General features: G+C 45.3%; 2 protein-coding genes across 2 annotated transcripts; both read left to right on the forward strand.

Moving 5' to 3' along the window:
* The first annotated feature begins 826 nt into the window (after positions 1-826).
* Positions 827-11,952, forward strand: nwd1 (NACHT and WD repeat domain containing 1). The gene is made up of 16 exons (XM_070909613.1): positions 827-1,193; positions 1,274-2,585; positions 3,075-3,278; positions 3,352-3,505; positions 3,967-4,084; positions 5,603-5,767; positions 5,873-6,070; positions 7,057-7,179; positions 7,286-7,485; positions 8,447-8,707; positions 8,960-9,050; positions 9,559-9,707; positions 10,147-10,420; positions 10,629-11,182; positions 11,408-11,513; positions 11,642-11,952. The coding sequence occupies exons 2-16, from the start codon at positions 1,396-1,398 to the stop codon at positions 11,950-11,952; spliced, it is 4,098 nt and encodes a 1,365-aa protein (XP_070765714.1). The 5' UTR covers positions 827-1,193; positions 1,274-1,395.
* A 1,966-nt stretch (positions 11,953-13,918) lies between these two features.
* Positions 13,919-16,702, forward strand: pdzk1ip1 (PDZK1 interacting protein 1). Its single transcript, XM_070909638.1, has 5 exons — positions 13,919-13,985; positions 15,443-15,569; positions 15,647-15,698; positions 15,756-15,838; positions 16,630-16,702. Exons 1-5 carry the CDS (start codon positions 13,919-13,921, stop codon positions 16,700-16,702), a joined length of 402 nt encoding a protein of 133 aa, XP_070765739.1.
* Positions 16,703-19,364: the final 2,662 nt, after the last annotated feature.

The raw sequence follows: 19,364 nt of genomic DNA on the forward strand, positions 1-19,364 counted from the left end.
CTGGAAAAATAGACAAAATAGAACAAAATATCCTGAAAAAGGTTCTACTACCTTTTATTTTCCATTTTTGATAGTATTGGTGGTTGGAGTTTTTTTAAGTAATAGCCACTGAAGGTGTTTCCTTTCTGTAGTGACCTCTCTATGTTGTACTCTTCATTGTTAGCTGTTAAGTTGCTCTTGCTCTGGAGGGCTGCAAATAATAATCATTTTCATTATTGATGAATCTGCCGGCTATTGTCTTGAGTCATTGTTTGGTCTGTAGAACGTCAGACAAAATGTCAAAACGTTCAGTTGACTGTGATATAAAACAGAGAAAAGCAGCAGATCATCACACTGTCAATCTACTAATCATTTCAGCTTTTACTTGATGTGCTACAAACATCTAATGAGGCTGTCGGGGTTCCCAAAGTGTCAGTGGTGAAGCTGAGATCACATGGCACCAGATAGTTTGACAGTCGCTGAACACTCAAACTACCAGTGAACTTAGGTGGACTGAGGTTAACAGTATCTGAAACTGAAACAAGATTAGCTTCATTTGGCTGATTAAAGTCAGACTTAAAGTTTAAGTTCAGGGTCAGCTTATGATGTTATGATGAAATATGTTTCTCTCTGAAGCACAAAAACTACATCTTATTGTCCAGCCAGAGGAGATGTGCAGAGAGGAAGACGAGATACCACAACCACACTTTCCTTCTTCTGAACCAAAGCAACTAGACATCCAGTGTTTTCGATGTTTTTATTAGACATTTCTGTTGGAGTGGAAGTATTTAATCCAGGATCATCTTTCAGCTTGTTCTTCTTCTTCTTCTCTTTATTTTCCTGGGTCCGGGCTCCAAAGGCTCTGCTGGGGAACCGGTACGGCCACCGAGCTCTTCCTCGCCTCATCCCAGAGAAGCAGTTTGAAGTTCTTTTGTCCAAGCTCTCCAAAAACCCTGAAGGCATCAAGCAGCTGAATCAGTGGTTCTTAAAAGACAACAATGCTGTCCCACCCACCTACGTCCTTCAGCCAATCACGGCTCACTTCCCCCACTACAGCGACCTCCGACCTGAGAGCGGGCCGCAGCGTGACAACAACCTACTTTCCTGGCGTTTCACAGAGACTCAACTGTTGCAGCTCCTACGATCCGCCGCCACAGACGCCGAGGCAGCCGGAGACATCACAGCCGAGCAGAAGCAACTCTTCTACATATCAGGTCAGAGACGGTCGCACAGTTTGTCCCTTCTTTGTCTCAAAGTATTAGTACAATGTGAGTCTTCCTCTTCTCGTCCATAGTCACAGAGCGAGAGTTGGAGCAGGGTTTGTGGAAGGACGACAGCAAACCTTCGGCTCTACTCTTCGTCCGAGAGATTCCCCGCCAGAGAGTGAGGGACGGTCCCAAACGTCTCGCCAAGTACATGGACCTGACCGCCGACGGCCTGCTGGACGCAGAAGCTCAGGGACTCCTCACCGGCCTGAAGTCCCGCCTCTACGCCACGTGGCAGAAGACCCTCAACCTGCACTGTGTGGAGCTCAACAAAGGAAGCATCGACCCGAAGCGCAAAGAGCACGCTCAGTACCTGGACAGCGTCTGCGAGCAGTTCGTCTCACAGATGAAGGCCAGGATTGGAGCGGCGGTTGATTCGTCTGTGGAGGGGAGGAAGAGGAAGATTTGGGGAAGCACTGAGGAAGAAAGGGGGGATATCTCAGACCAAGTGGTTGAAGAGGTTGGACGGCATGTCGACACGAGCACCGAGCTGTGCAGAGGTCTCTATGGCAGGGAGGGTCTTCTGGGAAAGCTCTGCTTAGCCATGTGGGAGTCCACCAACGTCCATCACGGCCCGCTGGTGGTGCACGGGGCTGCTGGGATGGGTAAGACGGCTCTGCTGTGCAAACTTGTCCAAGAGATGCGTAGCGTCCTGGAGGCCGGGGTGGTGGTGGTGATCAGGCTGCTGTCAGTCCGTCATCCTCAGAGACCCGACATCGACCACGTCCTCCGCAGCGTCTGCCTCCAGATCTGTGTGGCTTGTGGTTTGGCTCCACCCTCGCCGCTGACGGCCAACACTCACCTGGAGTTGCTCAGGTTCTTCAGGAACGTCCTCGCTGAGGTTTCCCAGCAGGGGAACACTCTGCTCATTGTCCTGGACGCCCTGGATCAGCTCTCAGACCAACATCACGCTCACAAACTCCGCTGGCTGCCCTCCGACCTGCCACCCAATGTCCACCTGGTGGTTTCCATGGATACCAACAGTGAGGCGTTCACTAACATGCGGCTGAAGTTGGAGACATTGGGGAGTTTCTTTGAAGTTGAGCGTTTGTCTCGCGATGAAGGAAAACAGATCATGGAGTCGTACCTGCGAGCGTCTCAACGAACTTTGACCCCCGAGCAGAGCGACGCCGTGCTGCGGAGCTTCGAACGGACCGGCTGTCCTCTGCACCTCAAACTGATTCTATCTGCAGCCAAACGCTGGACGTCCTTCACCCCGCTCACAGAGATACACCTGGGCGCCAGCACACAGGAAGTGATGTCACAGCTCTTCCTGATGCTGGAGGAGAAACATGGGAAGGAGCTGGTGGGCGGGGCCTTAGGATACATCACTCTGGCAAGGTGAGGGGGCTGTCGTGGAGACGTAACTGTGTGGTCACATGAAAGTCCCAGAAAAGAGAGTTGGTGTTAAGACTGTATGCTAGTGCTACTTAGCCTAAAAGCTTAGGTGTAGATGTTTGGAGTTCGCTCCTCAAATATGGTTTCAAATGAAGCGATTTGATTGGATGGATGGAAATGTCAACATTGTTCAATTGACTGTGAATGCAAGAAGGGATTGTTTCATTGCAGTAACCTGAGGTTTCTCTGCTGAGCTATGGTTAAAAAAACACATTTTTATCATTTTCATATCTACTATAACTCACAGGAAAGGATAAGGACAGGTCCAGAGAGAGAGACAGCACTGATGTGAGACTCGACCGTCTTATTTGTTTGTATCTGGGTCATGTGTCCCTACAGTGTTAGTGCTACAATAACAACAATGAAGACAATAAAATGTATTATTTTAAATAAATGTTACAAAGAACAAACTGACGTCTTCTGACTCCACAGGGAAGGTCTGCTGGAGGCTGAACTGCGTGATGTCATGTCCCTGGATGATGATGTCATCAGTGAGGTGTACAGGTACTCCCTCCCTCCGACCCCCTCGTTGATCCGGCTGCCCTCCCTCCTCTGGGCTCGACTCAGAAGGGACCTCGAGGATCAACTGGAGGAGCGCTGGTCGGGCGGGGTCGCCACCGTCGCCTTCAACAACCGGTAAAGAAAAACATCTGATAAATGATCACAGTCACTCAGGTCAAAGGTCAATGTTTGAGTAAAATGTGTGCAGGCGTCTGTGCGAGGCAGTTTCGGCTCGGTATCTGACATCAGAGCGGCGGGGGCGGAGCCTCAGGATCCTGGCGGAGTACTTCCTGGGTCGGTGGTCGGGGAAACTGAAGCCGGTGGCTCTGCCGGGTCTGTCGCTGCTCCTCTCCGACAGAAAGGTACCTGAAACACCGCTGACTGACGCTGAGGGAAACATGAAGCTTTCAGTGTCTCCCAGCACCAGCAGGTCATTCTGGCTACTTTTAAACAGGTTTTAACACGACGATACCGTCAGGTTGTGCCAACACTTTCTAGAAGAAGATATCTCACAGCTAGTTGTCAGTTTTCTTTTAGGTTTACTGGATATTCGTGCAACCCAAAGGATGAAAACTGTTCTTACCTTTATCGACACCACTGGGACAAAATGTACACTCCCCAGAAGAAATGTCAGAATCTAACGAGCAGGTTGAAACGTCCTGATCTCATTCATGCTCTCCAGAGGATGAACCCTGTAGATTTAAAGTACTTGTAGTACTCTGAGGCCTTCAGGCCCTAAGGAAAGATAAATCATCAAGATGTTGTTTGTTCTTTCCAGCACGCTCATATTTGTGGCAGTTTGATTGGTTCTGTGGCGTTGCAGGTCCCTCCCCAGCCGCTGTGGTTTGCTCCGGGATTGGCTAACGTCAGGAAGCTCCAGGAGCTGCCCTATCACCTGCTGCATGCTGGTCTGTGGGACGAGCTACGGCAGGATGTTATCGGTAAGATGTCGGAAGAGGTTCACTGTAATGTTAAATGATCATATGAAGATATAAAACAGAGCCAAAGGAAATATCATCACATCAGAGGGCCATTTCACAAAACCTAGATAGCAGATTAAACCGGGATTTTCCAGTTATCACTAACAGTGATCACTTACTTCTCTTTCTAGTTTCTGGATTTCCAAGTCCACTTTCCTCAGTGTGACTCAGGCTGTACAGCGTCTGGGTCCTTTTAAATGTATTTATATAAATATATATATATTCAAATATATTTTCTATGAGCACCACATCAGTATTTCCATGAGACTGATCCAGCCTTCTGGGGTCCACCGACAGTCTCCTCATCGTCACCCTGCCACGTTCAATAGAGCTTGTATTGACCTCGTGTTGATGTCAAGTCTATGCCTTTAATGAATACTCCTCACTGGTACTGCAAGACAATATCAGACAGTCGACATAACACAAGGGGGCAGTTTCTGTAGTGGCACCTTCTAAGTCGTTTATACTCATTTGTATTTTGTAATCAACAGTTCATCGAGGCACGTTCTGCAAAATGCTCTTATACTAATCTTGACTTGTTGCCAGGTTCTCTTTGGTCAGTCGTGTTTGTTCTGTCAGAACATTAACTGATAGGAGGAGTAAGCTGCCACACTAACACAGCATTGCACGGTAATACCAGTTATTCAGAATGTTTTCTTCTTTCTCATATCTACACGAGAGATGTTTGAGTGTAACATATTCTGGCATTGTGGATTAGTCGTAATGGTAAATTTCCTGAATAACATCCACGGCTCTCTTTTAAGGCAAAGAGTTCAACTGTTCATTTGTGCAAATGACAAGTAACTCCTTGTGTGTGATTATGATGGTTCCAGCTAAGAGCAGTGGTCAGTAGATGCATGTTTTTAGGCTGCACGCTTGTTTAATCAGTTTCCTTTGTCACATATGATAAGATATTTACCTCTTCGTAAACGTCCATTAGTGGCCGTTGCTCGCTGCGTGTAAAGTGCGTGGCACGTGTCGCACCTCCTCGACCTGGCTTGGCCAACGTGAAACGCATTAAGGATCCAGGATGCTCTGACTAAACTAGGTCAAGCTGCGCTTTTCTTCCTGGATTTCTGAATCCGGCTCTTGTGAAATAGCCCTCAGATCAGAAAGCACCAATTAATGCTTTGTTTATGTTATTACAAACATCAAAACATAATCATCTGATTGATTAGTGTTGCACAAATAAAGTAAAAGCACACAAAGAGAGAGCTGAGCTATAATGGTTTTACCTTTTCACTCACTGCTACAATCAGTCTATTTTTGGCACTCGTGTAAATGTTTGTTTTCCCTTTTTATTATTATTAATTTTATTAGATGATCAATTGATCAATCAGTCAAGCAGATTAGTAGAATATCGGCACGCAGGTTTGGTCAGTTTCAGTCACTTTATGTGTGATTTTCTAATTTAAAGTTCAGCACTTCATCGTTCTCGGTTCCTGCAGAAGATTCATTGAAAGTCTTGCTGGTTTTCAGGCAGTGCTGAGTGGCTGTACTGTAAGAGCAGGGTGTGTGGAGTGTCCAGCGTGATCCAGGACCTGGACCAGTGCGCCCAGTACATGGACTGCACTGAGACCGGACTGGTCCGAGACTCTCTGGTCCTGATCAAACCCAGTCTGGACTTCCTGGATGGTCACATGGGTCAGTTATTCAATATTACATATTTTTACAATTTTCATTCCAAATGTTTCCAAACATTGGAGGTGTAAGAAAAGGTGCATAAAATACAACAACCTCTGGCTGCAGATATGTCCCTGTTTTACACCGAGCTGTTAGCCAGACTCTGCTCCTTGGCCACGCCTTTCCCCTCTGTGATTGGACGGCTGTGCAGCCAATGTGAGGAGTGGTTACTGACGTGTCTGGAGCCGGTCCTCGTTCCCAAGTGCAGTTTCCTGCAGCCGCCAGGGGGGGCGCTACAACACACACTGACTGGACTACAAGGAGGTCAGAAATATTACATGGTACTCTGAAAGAAGTATAATGTTAAAGTAGAGCTGAGTGATTTACAGTTTTTACTCAGACGCAATTTTAGTTCTAACTTTTCTCAACTTTTCTAAATTAAACAATGACTCCTCAAAGATGTTTATGGACACAGTTCAGGGGTGGAAGCTGTACTCAGGCCTTTTACTTCAGTAAAAGTAGTAGTACCACAGTGCAGAAATACTCTGAATTTGAAATTCTTGTGAGGTACAAAAGTATTAGCATCGAAATATATTTAAAGTACCAAAAGTAAAAGTACCCAGTATGCAGAATGGCCCATTTGAGAATAATATATATTATATTATTGGATTATAATTATTGATGCATTCATGTGTTCATCACTTTAATGCTGCAGCTGGTGAGTGTTTATAAAAGTTGGAGGTCATTTTTGGGGCATTTTATTTTTATTTGACATCATCACACTGTGAAGTCTGCGCTGGTGATGATGTCATCACTGCTGGTGATGATGTCATCACACTGTGAAGTCTGCGCTGGTGATGATGTCATCACACTGAAGTCTGCGCTGGTGATGATGTCATCACTGCTGGTGATGATGTCATCCCACTGTGAAGTCTGCGCTGGTGATGACATCATCACACTGTGAAGTCTGCACTGGTGATGACATCATCACACTGTGAAGTCTGCGCTGGTGATGACATCATCACACTGTGAAGTCTGCGCTGGTGATGACATCATCACACTGTGATGTCTGTGATGTCTGCGCTGGTGATGACATCATCACACTGTGAAGTCTGCGCTGGTGATGATGTCATCACTGCTGGTGATGATGTCTTGCGTCTTGTTTAAAACTATGTAGACCACAAATACTGGAATTCATTTTATAGAAAATAATCAAGATGAAAATAACAATGTTGGTTTATCCCTGAGTCGAGCTGTGTGAGGTGAGACAGGTGCAGCAGCAGAGCTTGTACCTGTCGCTGTGTCTTCAGGTGTTCTCTGTCTGGACGTCGGCGTGGAGGCGGAGCTTCTGGTCGCAGGGTCAGATGACGGCGTGGTGGCGGTCTGGAGCCTCGCTGCCCAGCAGCTCATACACTCACTGCTGGGACACACGGGTCAGCCTGTGTTGATTAAAGAATATTAATAACGAAATGATATTCATATTAATATTAATAATGATGATAATAATAAATAGTTTCCTGTGTAATCCGTGCTGCGTAGGGGCGGTTCTGTCCGTCAAGCTGATTGACAGCCCCGCCCACTGCCTCTCATTGGCTGCTGATGGCTCTCTGAGGAGGTGGAGCCTGATGAACGGCCAACAGGTGCGCTGCATCCAGGAGGCGGTGCCTGTTGACTCCGCCCCTTCCTCAGTACACCTCCACCTGTCTGAACAGCTGCTCTTTGTTTACACCGGGACACAGGTACTTCGACTAGTTTCTGCTACTACTACTGCTAGTACTACTCTTGCTGCCAGTATTTTTAGTGCTAGTTGTGTCTTTTTGTCTTTGTTTTGTCTCTAACTTGAAAGCGAGGACACATTTGTTGGTCACACTCCCGAGATGGTATCTTTTTCTCCTGCGTGGTTTGAATGCTCTTATTGTAAGTCGCTTTGGAAGAAAAAGTCATGTAAAGTTGTGTACAGTGTGGGGCAAGTTACTCAGGACGTGTAATAAGTTACTTTTTACTTTTTACTCCTTTAAAAGGAATAATATTACTTTACTTATTACTTGGTATCAAAAGTAATTTGTTATGCAGAGATATTTTCTTTTCATGATGGGACGATTATTTCAAGAAGTCCCACCTGCCGTGTGTAAGGTACAGAGTACATGGTACACAGTACAGAGTACACGGTACAGAGTACACGGTACACAGTACACGGTACACAGTACAGAGTACACGGTACAGAGTACACGGTACACGGTCCAGAGTACAGAGTACACAGTACAGAGTACACAGCACAGAGTACAGAGTACACAGTACACAGTACAGAGTACACAGCACACAGTACAGAGTACACAGCACACAGTACAGAGTACAGAGTACACAGTACAGAGTACACAGTACAGAGTACACAGCACACAGTACAGAGTACACAGCACACAGTACAGAGTACAGAGTACACAGTACAGAGTACACAGTACAGAGTACACAGCACACAGTACACAGTACACAGCACACAGCACACAGTACAGAGTACACAGTACACAGTACACAGCACACAGTACACAGTACACAGCACACAGTACAGAGTACACAGTACACAGTACATGGTGTGTGGTGTGCCCTGTAAATGTTGCTCAGTGCACTTTCCTCTTGAATTACAGCCCTTGACTTTAGGAACGTTCCGTGGGTTCGATCACCAGCTTTGTGTTGCTGTTGCAGGTGAAGGTGTGGACGCTGGACGCAGCTGAGCTCCTCAGCTGCAGCAGCGATGAAGGCTCGGTGGTTCTGGGAGTTCTGGAAGAATCTGTAGTTTCTCTGTCTGGTTCTGGTCTGGTGAGAATCTCTCATCCTGTTAATGGGACTCAAAGTGTGAAGCCTCAGCTGGAAAACTCACAGCGGAGTTTGACTCTTATGAACTCTGTTATTTCACCAAAACGTGGGAAAGTGTTCGTGGTTTCTAAAGAAGGATTCCTCCATCAGGTGAGTTTTTCATGCGTCTGTTTTGGGTTTTTTAGAGTGTGAAAAGCTTTACGGACTCACAGTGTGTCTGTAGTCGTGTTAGTTGACTGACAGCACGCAGTAAGACGGAGTTCATAGGTCACAGTCGACAGACCCAAACACACTATTCTTATATTCTTCAGTATTCAACATTAAAACCACAACATGGTTATTTTGTCGTCTGCTACACAAGACCGTAACCCATGATGATGACATTCACCTTCCTGTCTGCAGATTTCCAGGACGGGGAAACAGACAGCCGTCGAGTTTCCTCTGCTTCCGTCTTTGCTTTCAGTTACTGAAGATGAAAAAATACTGATGGCAGGTACGAGTCAGGTTTAACTCTGTGGCACCCAAACGTTTTCAGTCTCAGCAGCCTTTACTTCTTTGTCTCAGACTCAAACATTTCTTAAAGCTGTCAGTATGTCAGCCTGTCTTATGAAAACGATGCCTTCGCATTAGCTGTAACATAACTGCTTATTCAACAGGTTTTTAATGTGTTTATGACTTATTTCTTCCGTTTTGACTAGTTTGACAACATAAAAATGTAGCTAATTTAAAATATCACCCTGTTTTTTTGAGGTGGGACATTATTCAGACAATAAAATAATTGAAATGACTGCGGCACCACTGGCCCGTCCTTTAGGAAGCCCAGGTTGCCGTGGCACCTACAAAGAGGGAAACCACTGCCTGCACACTCAAACATTCACATCGCTCGTTGGAGCAAAGATCTGATTGAATCTGAAGTCCTCTGTGATGGTGACGCTGGTTCAGTGCTTCTCTCAGGGTAAACTCAGCGTCTTCCAGCTGATGTGCGTCTCTGTCCTCTGCAGGCAGCGATCGGACTCTGAGCCTCTTCAACATCAACAGAGACTCTGTGGACAGATTCCTCGACCTCCAACACGATGACGCCGTTTTGTCCGCCTGCGTCTCCTCAGACTGCAGGCTGCTCGCCTCCGGAGCTGCTGACCAACTCATACGAGTAAGATATGAGAATACACAATTAATGTTATATTCCACTTCATTTAATTTAGCCTGTGTATTTAAAAGTAGTGAAAAATGTCCAAATGTACACATTTCTATCAAGCAATGCAATGCTAAGCTAAACTAGCTAGTGCTCGGTGGCCAAATTAACATCTCCATGTACATTTCATTCCTGGCAGCTCCTTCACAGTAAAAGCCCTCCAGCTCCTTCACAGTAAAAGCTCCTCCAGCTCCTTTACTGTGAAGCAGCTGCAGGCAAACAACATACACAAGATTAGCTTATGCTTATAAAAGTTTTAGATATTGTAGGGTAGAAAAGGCGTCATACAACTCCAGCTTTATGAATCTCACTGCAGCCTGAGTTGTTACAAGCAGAACTCTGAACCTCACAGCAGCAGCATTTATGTGTTCCTGTTGTCTTGCATGAACTCTGTCAGATCTGGTCGGTGACCACCGGTGGGTTGTTGGACACTCTGTGTGGTTCAGACGCCCCCGTCTCCTCAGTCGTTCTGTATCGCGGCTTCGTGGTTTCAGCCTCGACGGCCGCTGCTGGCGTCCGTCTGTGGAGTCTGAAATACGACGACCGCCACAAACCCACCGCCCACATCCCTGCAGGCTGCGCCCACGTCGCCGTCACTAAAGACGCAGACCGGGTTTTCTATGTCCGACAGCAGAGCCAGAGAGAGGTCATCAGCTGGAACAACCACACAGGCCAGTGCAGAGCAAAGTCACAGGAAAGAGAATGAACTGCTTTTCAATGCACTTGTTTGTGGTTTTGGTAATATATATCTACCTCCATTAGCTTGCTTTGGTGATCATGTTCATCCAAACTAAAGTTATTCACAAATGTGAAAAACCAGCACCTTCAGCAGGTGGAGAGTCCAGCTGCTCTGAAACCTCCTCCTGGATCTCCCTGCAGGTTCTCTATCGGAGCGTTTGGCGGTCTCTGCTGAGGTGTGCTGTCTGGAGTTAGCGCAGCACAAGCGCCTGCTGTTCTGCGGTCTGACCACCGGCACCGTCCTCATCTACCCGTTAGCCCTGCCCCAGGAGACGCTCTGCATCCCCCCTCCGGAGAGCCTCTCCAGGGTGCTCTGCCTGGCCGTCAGCTCCCAGGAGAAGCACATGGCAGTGGCCTACGAGGACTCTGTGTGTCTGTTCGAGATCACCACCAGAGACAGCTTCCCCACGGTGGAGGGACCCCTGAAGGGGTTCCCCCTGTCCTTGCTCCACGCCCCGCTGTCCTCCATGGCCCTGCTGTCCGACCGCAGGCTGTTGTACGGGACGAGCTGTGGGGAGGTGAAGCTCTACGACTTCAGCAGAGGCAGCAGCTCCGGTCTGGAGCCACATCGCAGCAGAGTGACCTGTGTGACGGCCAGTAACTGGGGGACCCACGCCCTGGTGGGCTCAGAGGACGCCGTTCAGAGGCTGTGGGCCCTGAACCCGCTGGTCCTGGACCACACCATGGAGTACAAGGTCAGACCCACTGTACACCTGCAGTAAACCACCTTGTACCTCCATCAGATTATATACACGTAACATAACTGCAGGTCATCTTCCAAAACCATCAGAATCAAATATTACTTTTAATGTTAATGTAGTTTAACTACCTTTACAATAATAAAAAGAAAGAGACATAAACCAAATGCTGTACATCCAAAACACTCAAACAGGTTCCTTCTGTTGTCTGTTGATGTCCAGGGTTTTTTCTTCGAGGGCGTCCTCTCTGCTGCTTTCTCTGACAGCGACCAGTTCGTCTTCACAGGATCTCAGGACAGAAGCGTCAAAGTCTGGGACGTTGCTACAGGTACGAGTCCGACACGTTTCCAAACCATTTGTGAATCACGTCAGACTGACAGGGATCGTAGTTTACATCCTGCACTTTGAATAGAGAGGTCACGTGGGCCGTCAGCTGTTCCGGTTTCTTCCTTTCAGGAAACCTGCTGTACGTTCAGTACGTCTACTCCCCCGTCGTCAGGATGGTGACCTTCAGGAACGGCTTCGTGGCCTTGTCTCAGCAGGGCTCCGTCATCAGAGAGGTGTTTCGCTGTCCGGACCACGTCAGTCCGGACTACAACCCTCTGAGGAACGTCAAGGCCCAGTACCGGGTCACCTCCAGGGAGAAGAACCGGGGCGGCCAGCAGGCCTCCGCGTCCGACCTCCAGGACTTCAACCCGGCACAGTTAAACCTGAACCTCATGAGCATGCTCAGAGCCAAACCCTCCTCCGCCTGTCTCATACTGTAGGGCAATGGGACCCAAACTGGGGCCCCGGGACCCCGGGACCCCCAGCGGACTCTAGGTTCTGGGGGGTTTCAAAAGAAAATGAGGAAAAATGTATTTTCATTATTAAGAAGTTCATTCGTTCAGTTGTGATCCGGGTTAATGTACATGACTGTTTTATATATATATATATATATATATATATATATATATATATATATATATACACAGGATGTTTACTGTATATATATATGTGTGTATATATATATACAGTAAACAACACTATAAAATATACTAAAACATCTTTCTAGGTTTCTGATCCTCATATTTTTACCAAAACATGGCTAAATCCTTTCTTCCGTTTGTTGAATGCACCTGCTTACAAAGGTTGAGAGGAACAAATGTAAACAGATAAAGGTGCAACAGTTTACACTGTTCAGCCATGTTTTGGCAAAAATATGAGGGTTTTAGATGAAGTATAGCCTTCAGATAGAGCTGGACCGCAGAGGTGGTTTCAGATGTCTCGTATGGACTACATGTGAATATTGTAACTGCTGTGAAGTCAAACTGCCTTCGGCTGCTGTCCTCTGAAGAACCACGCTTCAAACTGACTACGGAGGGTGAGTATTTCATTCTCAAAAGATCACTTTTCAGTGGAATATTCCTTTAAAATAGTTCAAAATGCTGCTAGAACCCTTTCCTGGTCCAGACCTTTGAATCTGCCCACTCCACCGAGTTGACTGATTCTGGTCCGGCATCCTGACGTGGAACAGCGGCTTCGCTGTTAAAAAAGTGATTAGCCAATCAGCACCACAGAGGGACGCCGCTGTCGAGCTGTATGCCGGGCTACATGGAGAATTACCCCGACATCTCAGAAACGTTCACTTAATGGCCTCTCCTTGGCATCTGGGCTCCTGAATATTATTCTTCAATTTGATACGATCCCACTTGTCTTCTCAATATCGCCCAACATCATAATTAGTTTTACTTTGCTCCGCTCTTAAAACCCCGGCAAAACCAGTACGTTGACGTGGCTACTACAGCGTCGACTTCAGTGGACGTTAGATTCAGGCGCGTCCGTTGGTCTCTTGTGATTGGTCAGCGAAAATCCATTAGAATGGTTTGGAGTGGAGGCCACGTCAGACTGATGAAACAGATGGATGAATGTGAGGTGAGCTGGTGAGGATGCTGACTTTTTGGGACCTGTTAGCCTTTAGCCTTTAGCCTTTAGCCTTTAGCGTGACCGACCTATGAATCACTGTCACATCTATTTATCTTTGTTCAGTGACTCAAATAATAAAATAAAAGGTAACTCAGTGTGATGTTGTAGCTCCAGTCTTTTTTGCACCTTTACACAGTGCTGAGTTGGCATTATATCATGTTTGATTCATTCACTAAAGTGTCCAAACTCTGAGTTCATCACCTCCCCAAATACAAACTGCTCTGCCTTCTGGGTGGAGGCTGTCTGCTCTCCATATAAATGAAGACAGTAACATGTTTATTACTTGTGCCACAAACAAACCTACACTCTTACAAACAGCCATATACACACACAGCTAACGTTAACTTTAGCTAGCCGAGCAAATCTGCCAGCGACTGTTTCCCCGGTGGAAATCACTAGAACGTATAGATGGAAACAAACAGTCCACTCCTCCTCTTCCTCCTCAGGTTTAACAACGTTAACAACAAATAAGTGAGATTTCTCAGGTAACAGTTGGGTCCACCTGAGACAACAGAAACACGATTGGGTCGTAAACTCAGAGAGCAGATAAAAGCTTTTCCTGTGAATCAGAGTTAAACATTAACAGAAGCGTCGTGACCTGCTGCTTCAGCTGGCACACCAACACCACCTGAGCCACTGATCTACAGTCTGCTCTTAGTTTCACGCTCAGCGTCTGAAGTCTCAACTCGAACTCTGACGCTGCAGGTTTAACTCTTGTGGAGGTTTTTACAACTTTGCTTTTTCTTCAGCCTGAGCGGAGAACCGGCGATGGGAAAACTTTGTGCAGTGATTTCCTGTTTGATGCTGACCGTCGGAGCAGTGGCGGCTCAGCCAGGTACGAGCTGCATTAGTGTTCACGCAATCAGAGAGAGACGCAACTGCCGATACTTTCTCTATCAATCAAGCTGCATATTATTTTCTCGAGGAATTGTTTTGTTTATAAAATGTCAGAAAGTAGTGAAATTACAACTATATTATAATTTGTCCAACAGTCCAAAACCCAAAGAAAAAAAACATGAAATCCACTAAAGCTAAAACCAGCGATTCTTTGGCATTTTTGCTAGAAAAATGTATTTTAAAAATTAATCAATTATGAAAATATATAGTTATAAATAGTTTTTTCATTTCAGCTCTGAAATATTTTGATTGATTAATTGTTTAAATGAACAATAAATCAATAAGTATCTGGTTCCAGTGTTTCTGCTTTATCTGTGGAGTGGGACTGTCACAGTAAATCAGCAGTTTGGCCTCTGGGAACTTTTAAATGCATTTTCTCTACATTTTACATACAAGATAAATATAACAAGTGGACAAGGAAGCAGCTTCTATTTCCTGTTAATATCATTATTAGGGTCATATAATGGAGACACACCTTGTACAATGTGTTACAATTCTCCTTCACAAAACCCTACGTTTACTAAAGTATTATACTGGTACTTTAAGTGAGTATTTTTATTTTATCCTTCTTCTATTTAACAACATTTTAGAGGGGAACATCGTACGTTTTACTTCACTAAATATATTTAGTCCTAGTCTTCATTCTGAACGTTTCTGAACAGGTTAGCTAATGGTTTATTTTAGCAGCTAAAAGAGTTAAGTTCAGGTTAGTTTATGGTTTATTTTAGCAGCTAAAAGAAAAGTCAAGGTACTTAGCTTATGGTTTATTTTAGCAGCTAAAAGAGTTAAGTTCAGGTTAGCTTATGGTTTATTTTAGCAGCTGAAAGAAAAGTCAAGGTAGTTAGCTTATGGTTTATTTTAGCAGCTAAAAGAGTTAAGTTCAGGTTAGCTTATGGTTTATTTTAGCAGCTAAAAGAAAAGTCAAGGTAGTTAGCTTATGGTTTATTTTAGCAGCTAAAAGAGTTAAGTTCAGGTTAGCTTATGGTTTATTTTAGCAGCTAAAAGAGTTAAATTCAGGTTAGCTTATGGTTTATTTTAGCAGCTAAAAGAGTTAAGTTCGGGTTAGCTAATGGTTTATTTTAGCAGCTAATAGAAAAGTCAAGGTAGTTAGCTAATGGTTTATTTTAGCAGCTAAAAGAGTTAAGTTCGGGTTAGCTAATGGTTTATTTTAGAGGCTATTTTAGCAACTGAAATAGTTTAGATTGGATAGAACAGATTAAGTTAATCTTACAGTTTATTAGCTCAAACAGTGTAGATTAGTCAAGCTAACACATCAGTTTAGCCATTAAAACAGTTTGGTTAGCTAGCAGAAGCAGAAACACTGCTGGAAACGTAGAAGAGACTTTGAAGGTTATGGTCTTATTTTAAGTGGACCTCTGTGTGTTTGTGTTGCAGCTCCGACTCGAGCGGCCGAGCGTCTGCTGCCTCAGTGGCTCACCGGCATCATCGCCGTCTCTGCCTTCCTCTTCCTCTGCTTCGTCTGCTTCCTGGTGAAGAAGGCCTGGTGTGAAGGGCCCAGCAGGTCCATCGGGGGGAAGAGTTTTTAATGTGTAATTTTAATATTTTAATACTATACTAATATAGTGCATCTGTCTGCAGGAGGAAGGCCACCGTGGAGTCGCTGAGGGAAAATGACTTTGTCATGACCAACGCCGGCACGTACGAGAACGACGATGGCATCTACGAGAACGACGACGGCACGTACAAGAACGACGACGGCACGTTCGAGAACAACGCCGGCACATACAAGAACGGCGACGGCACGTACGAGACCACCCTGGACATGGTCAGGTAGGACCAACAACAACTAATACTTCACATTCTTTGTTCCATTGTGGGAATTATTCAGGACATTATATATTACATATAATTTTTGGGAATTTGGGTGCTTAAATAAAATGGCAGAAAGTAAATTTAGTGTATTAGGTAGCAATTAGTCAGCAGTTTAATGCCGCGTTCATGTACATACTGTAGAGACCGTAGTTACAAGACTAGTGAGGAAAACTGCTGTAATAATGAGTTGGAGAACAAAATAAAGTCTACTGACGGGAGGAAGAGGAGACGAAGGTTATGCACTGTAACAGGAGGGAAAAGGCAGCTCTCCATGCGCCGACAGATGTTCTCACGTTCTTCCATCACCTCAGGTAGGCCTCTGATCTCTACAGCTACGAACAAAACATGTTTTATTGTTTGAATTATTAAGACCGAGGACACCTGAGACCTGAGACCTGAGCACAATTTAACCAACGCCTGTTAGACTCTCAGGGAGGCGCAGCAGCAGCTCTCCTCCTCCTCCTCCTCCTCCTCCTCCTCAATCAGCAGGTGCACCTGGCTTTAAAGGCAATAGGAGATGACACTCTGATTGGTTTAATTTATGTTACGCCCGAAACACACCTGTGAATAATTCCGAGACTAAGTACAACCCCTTTGCACATCGCGCACAGATTATGCAGCGTTTAACTAGCAGGGGAGGAGGACACGCCTTAAATGCACTTGCAACATGCGCTTTGAATCACATCAGTCCATCATTATTATTATTATTTAAACACCAGTTTTAAAGAGTGCGTTTGTTTGTCGATCAGGAGCAAAGAAGACATGAACGCCTACGACAACCTGGTGATTGACAGCACTGAGGACAAAGTTACCTCCATGTGACCGTCCTGCACTGATCCTATTGGCTGTCTGAACGTCGACGTCACCAACTCTGGACAGAAACACACAAAGTTCTTTTTATAGAGAAAATGTACATTTACAGATGATGTGGTTTTTGTGTTTGTTTCGTCGTACCTGTTGTCCCCGGCGGGTGGAGCTTACTATGAGGAACTTCAGATATCATCCATGTTGAATTTACTCCTAAATATATATATATATATATATATATATATATATATATCTTCTGTGACTGTTTGATCTTTTCAGTTTTCATTGTATCTTCAAATACAGCAAAATTCATTTAGCAGAGTGCGAGATTATATGGATTATTAATCATTTTAATCATCAAGTAGATCAATATATCAGTTAGTGTGTTTGCATGTTTTTCTGACTTTTTAAATGGTCCTCAGTAAACAAGAAGAAAAGTCTGTGATCTGATTAATAAGTGATCTTTCCTGACAAACTGCTGTGTCGGCTCTCATTACTGATCAATGAAGAATGACCTGCGATTAATAATTAAACACTCGGCAGGGAAGTCTCAATTTACAGAAAACAGCGGCTAGTTCACTGTCTGTAACGACAGCGGGACAGTGGAGTGTCTGGTTAGTTCACTGTCTGTAACGACAGCGGGACAGTGGAGTGTCTGGTTAGTTCACTGTCTGTAACGACAGCGGGACAGTCGAGTGTCTGAGGTTAGTTCACTGTCTGTGACGACAGCGGGACAGTCGAGGGTCTGAGGTTAGTTCACTGTCTGTAACGACAGCGGGACAATGGAGGGTCTGAGGTTAGTTCACTGTCTGTAACGACAGCGGGACAGTCGAGCGTCTGGTTAGTTCACTGTCTGTAACGACAGCGGGACAGTGGAGCGTCTGGTTAGTTCACTGTCTGTAACGACAGCGGGACAGTGGAGCGTCTGGTTAGTTCACTGTCTGTGACGACAGCGGGACAGTCGAGCGTCTGGTTAGTTCACTGTCTGTAACGACAGCGGGACAGTCGAGTGTCTGAGGTTAGTTCACTGTCTGTAACGACAGCGGGACAGTGGAAGTCTGAGGTTAGTTCACTGTCTGTAACGACAGCGGGACAGTCGAGGGTCTGAGGTTAGTTCACTGTCTGTAACGACAGCGGGACAGTCGAGCGTCTGAGGTTAGTTCACTGTCTGTAACGACAGCGGGACAGTGGAGGGTCTGAGGTTAGTTCACTGTCTGTGACGACAGCGGGACAGTCGAGTGTCTGAGGTTAGTTCACTGTCTGTAACGACAGCGGGACAGTCGAGTGTCTGGTTAGTTCACTGTCTGTAACGACAGCGGGACAGTGGAGCGTCTAAGGTTAGTTCACTGTCTGCTCCAGCAGTAAACCAGAACCTCAGGTTTTTAAACATCCCCGTCAGAAACCTGCAGGTACAACACAAACACGTCGTATACAGACTATGACCTCTCGCACACAGATTATAGTTCAGGGAGACTCCAGCAAGGTAGATTGTGCTCTCTTTACATTTTAATAAAACACAGATTTAGTACAAATCAAAGAGAGAAGATGATCAATAATCAGAACAGACACAAAGATCATTCACAACATTTCCACAGCTGGTTCAACAGCCACATCAGCTGTCAGAGTCACGTCAGAGCCAACCGACAGCCTCTTTGGATCAATACCTATGATTGGGATCAAACTGATCTGCTTGGGGGAAGACAATGGACTTAATATCAGTTGGACTCAAGACTATGAAATATATTATAAACTTAAGATAGATTTTACAGTAACAGCTTCAATGTTTGATGTAACTTGAACACTCAAAGGTGAAGAAACAACCTGCAGTGACACCTGTCAAATGCTGCTCATCATAAAATCATTTATATTAGTCTGTCTTAGTTTTTTTGGGGTGTGAAATGTTAAGAATGAGAGGCTCAAATACAAAAATATCAGTATTGTAAAAACCTACAGAAAGCTCATTGAAGGGAAGGAGACGGGAGAGTAAAGTAAAGGCAGAGGGGAGGAGGCAGCAGGGGTTTGACTGGTGGACGTTTGTTGTGTTTGAACTCTTTAAAGGGATTTTAGCATCACGGCTCGTTGAACTGCAACAACATGAAGAAACGACGAGAGAAAAGTGTGTTCATTATCATAAAATGGCTGCTGGACGTTGTCATGGCACTGGTCATTTATAAAGCCTCGTCTGGACGGCATCTGATGTGTAATAGACATGGACATTCAGCAGGACGAAGACAAAGGACTCCTCAGGGGGGCGCCGGAGAGCTGACGGGGAGGCAAAGATACTGCGTGAGGTGAACTTGAAGTTTTAAGTCTCCTTCAGTATCACAGTGATCCAGTGACAGCCGTCTGTATATCCATGAGGACGCTGCTTTAAAGAGACCATGTGTAAACAGCTTCAGGCTGAACAGAGAACATCAGCTGACGTTACGACAAACAGGCCTTTATGTTGGTGTTAGCATGTTTCCAGATTAGCAGAAACATTTTTGACTTCCTCCATTTTCACACAAAAAGTAAAATGTCATTCTGAGTTGATAAAAGAACGAGATGTAAGTTCTTAATCTTTTAAGCCGATCCAAGCAGTAGAAGTGGGACTTTCACTTCAACCACCAGGGGCGCACGAAATGATCCCTCCCACTTTGCAACTTTATGTCCTCAGACTTGTATTTTGTAGGAAGCA

This window comes from Enoplosus armatus, chromosome 7 (genome assembly GCF_043641665.1).
Source record: "Enoplosus armatus isolate fEnoArm2 chromosome 7, fEnoArm2.hap1, whole genome shotgun sequence".
NCBI classification, from domain to species: Eukaryota; Metazoa; Chordata; class Actinopteri; order Centrarchiformes; family Enoplosidae; genus Enoplosus; species Enoplosus armatus.

Excerpts from the sequence above, each read along its gene's own strand:
- nwd1 (XM_070909613.1), top strand. The coding sequence starts at position 1,396 with ATGGACCTGACCGCCGACGGCCTGCTGGACGCAGAAGCTCAGGGACTC. Across the intron at positions 3,506-3,966 it reads TGCTCCTCTCCGACAGAAAG|GTCCCTCCCCAGCCGCTGTG; the intron begins GTACCTGAAACA and ends GTGGCGTTGCAG. Across the intron at positions 10,421-10,628 it reads CAGCTGGAACAACCACACAG|GTTCTCTATCGGAGCGTTTG; the intron begins GCCAGTGCAGAG and ends ATCTCCCTGCAG.
- pdzk1ip1 (XM_070909638.1), top strand. The coding sequence starts at position 13,919 with ATGGGAAAACTTTGTGCAGTGATTTCCTGTTTGATGCTGACCGTCGGA. Across the intron at positions 13,986-15,442 it reads AGCAGTGGCGGCTCAGCCAG|CTCCGACTCGAGCGGCCGAG; the intron begins GTACGAGCTGCA and ends TTTGTGTTGCAG. Across the intron at positions 15,699-15,755 it reads ATGACTTTGTCATGACCAAC|AACGACGACGGCACGTTCGA; the intron begins GCCGGCACGTAC and ends GGCACGTACAAG.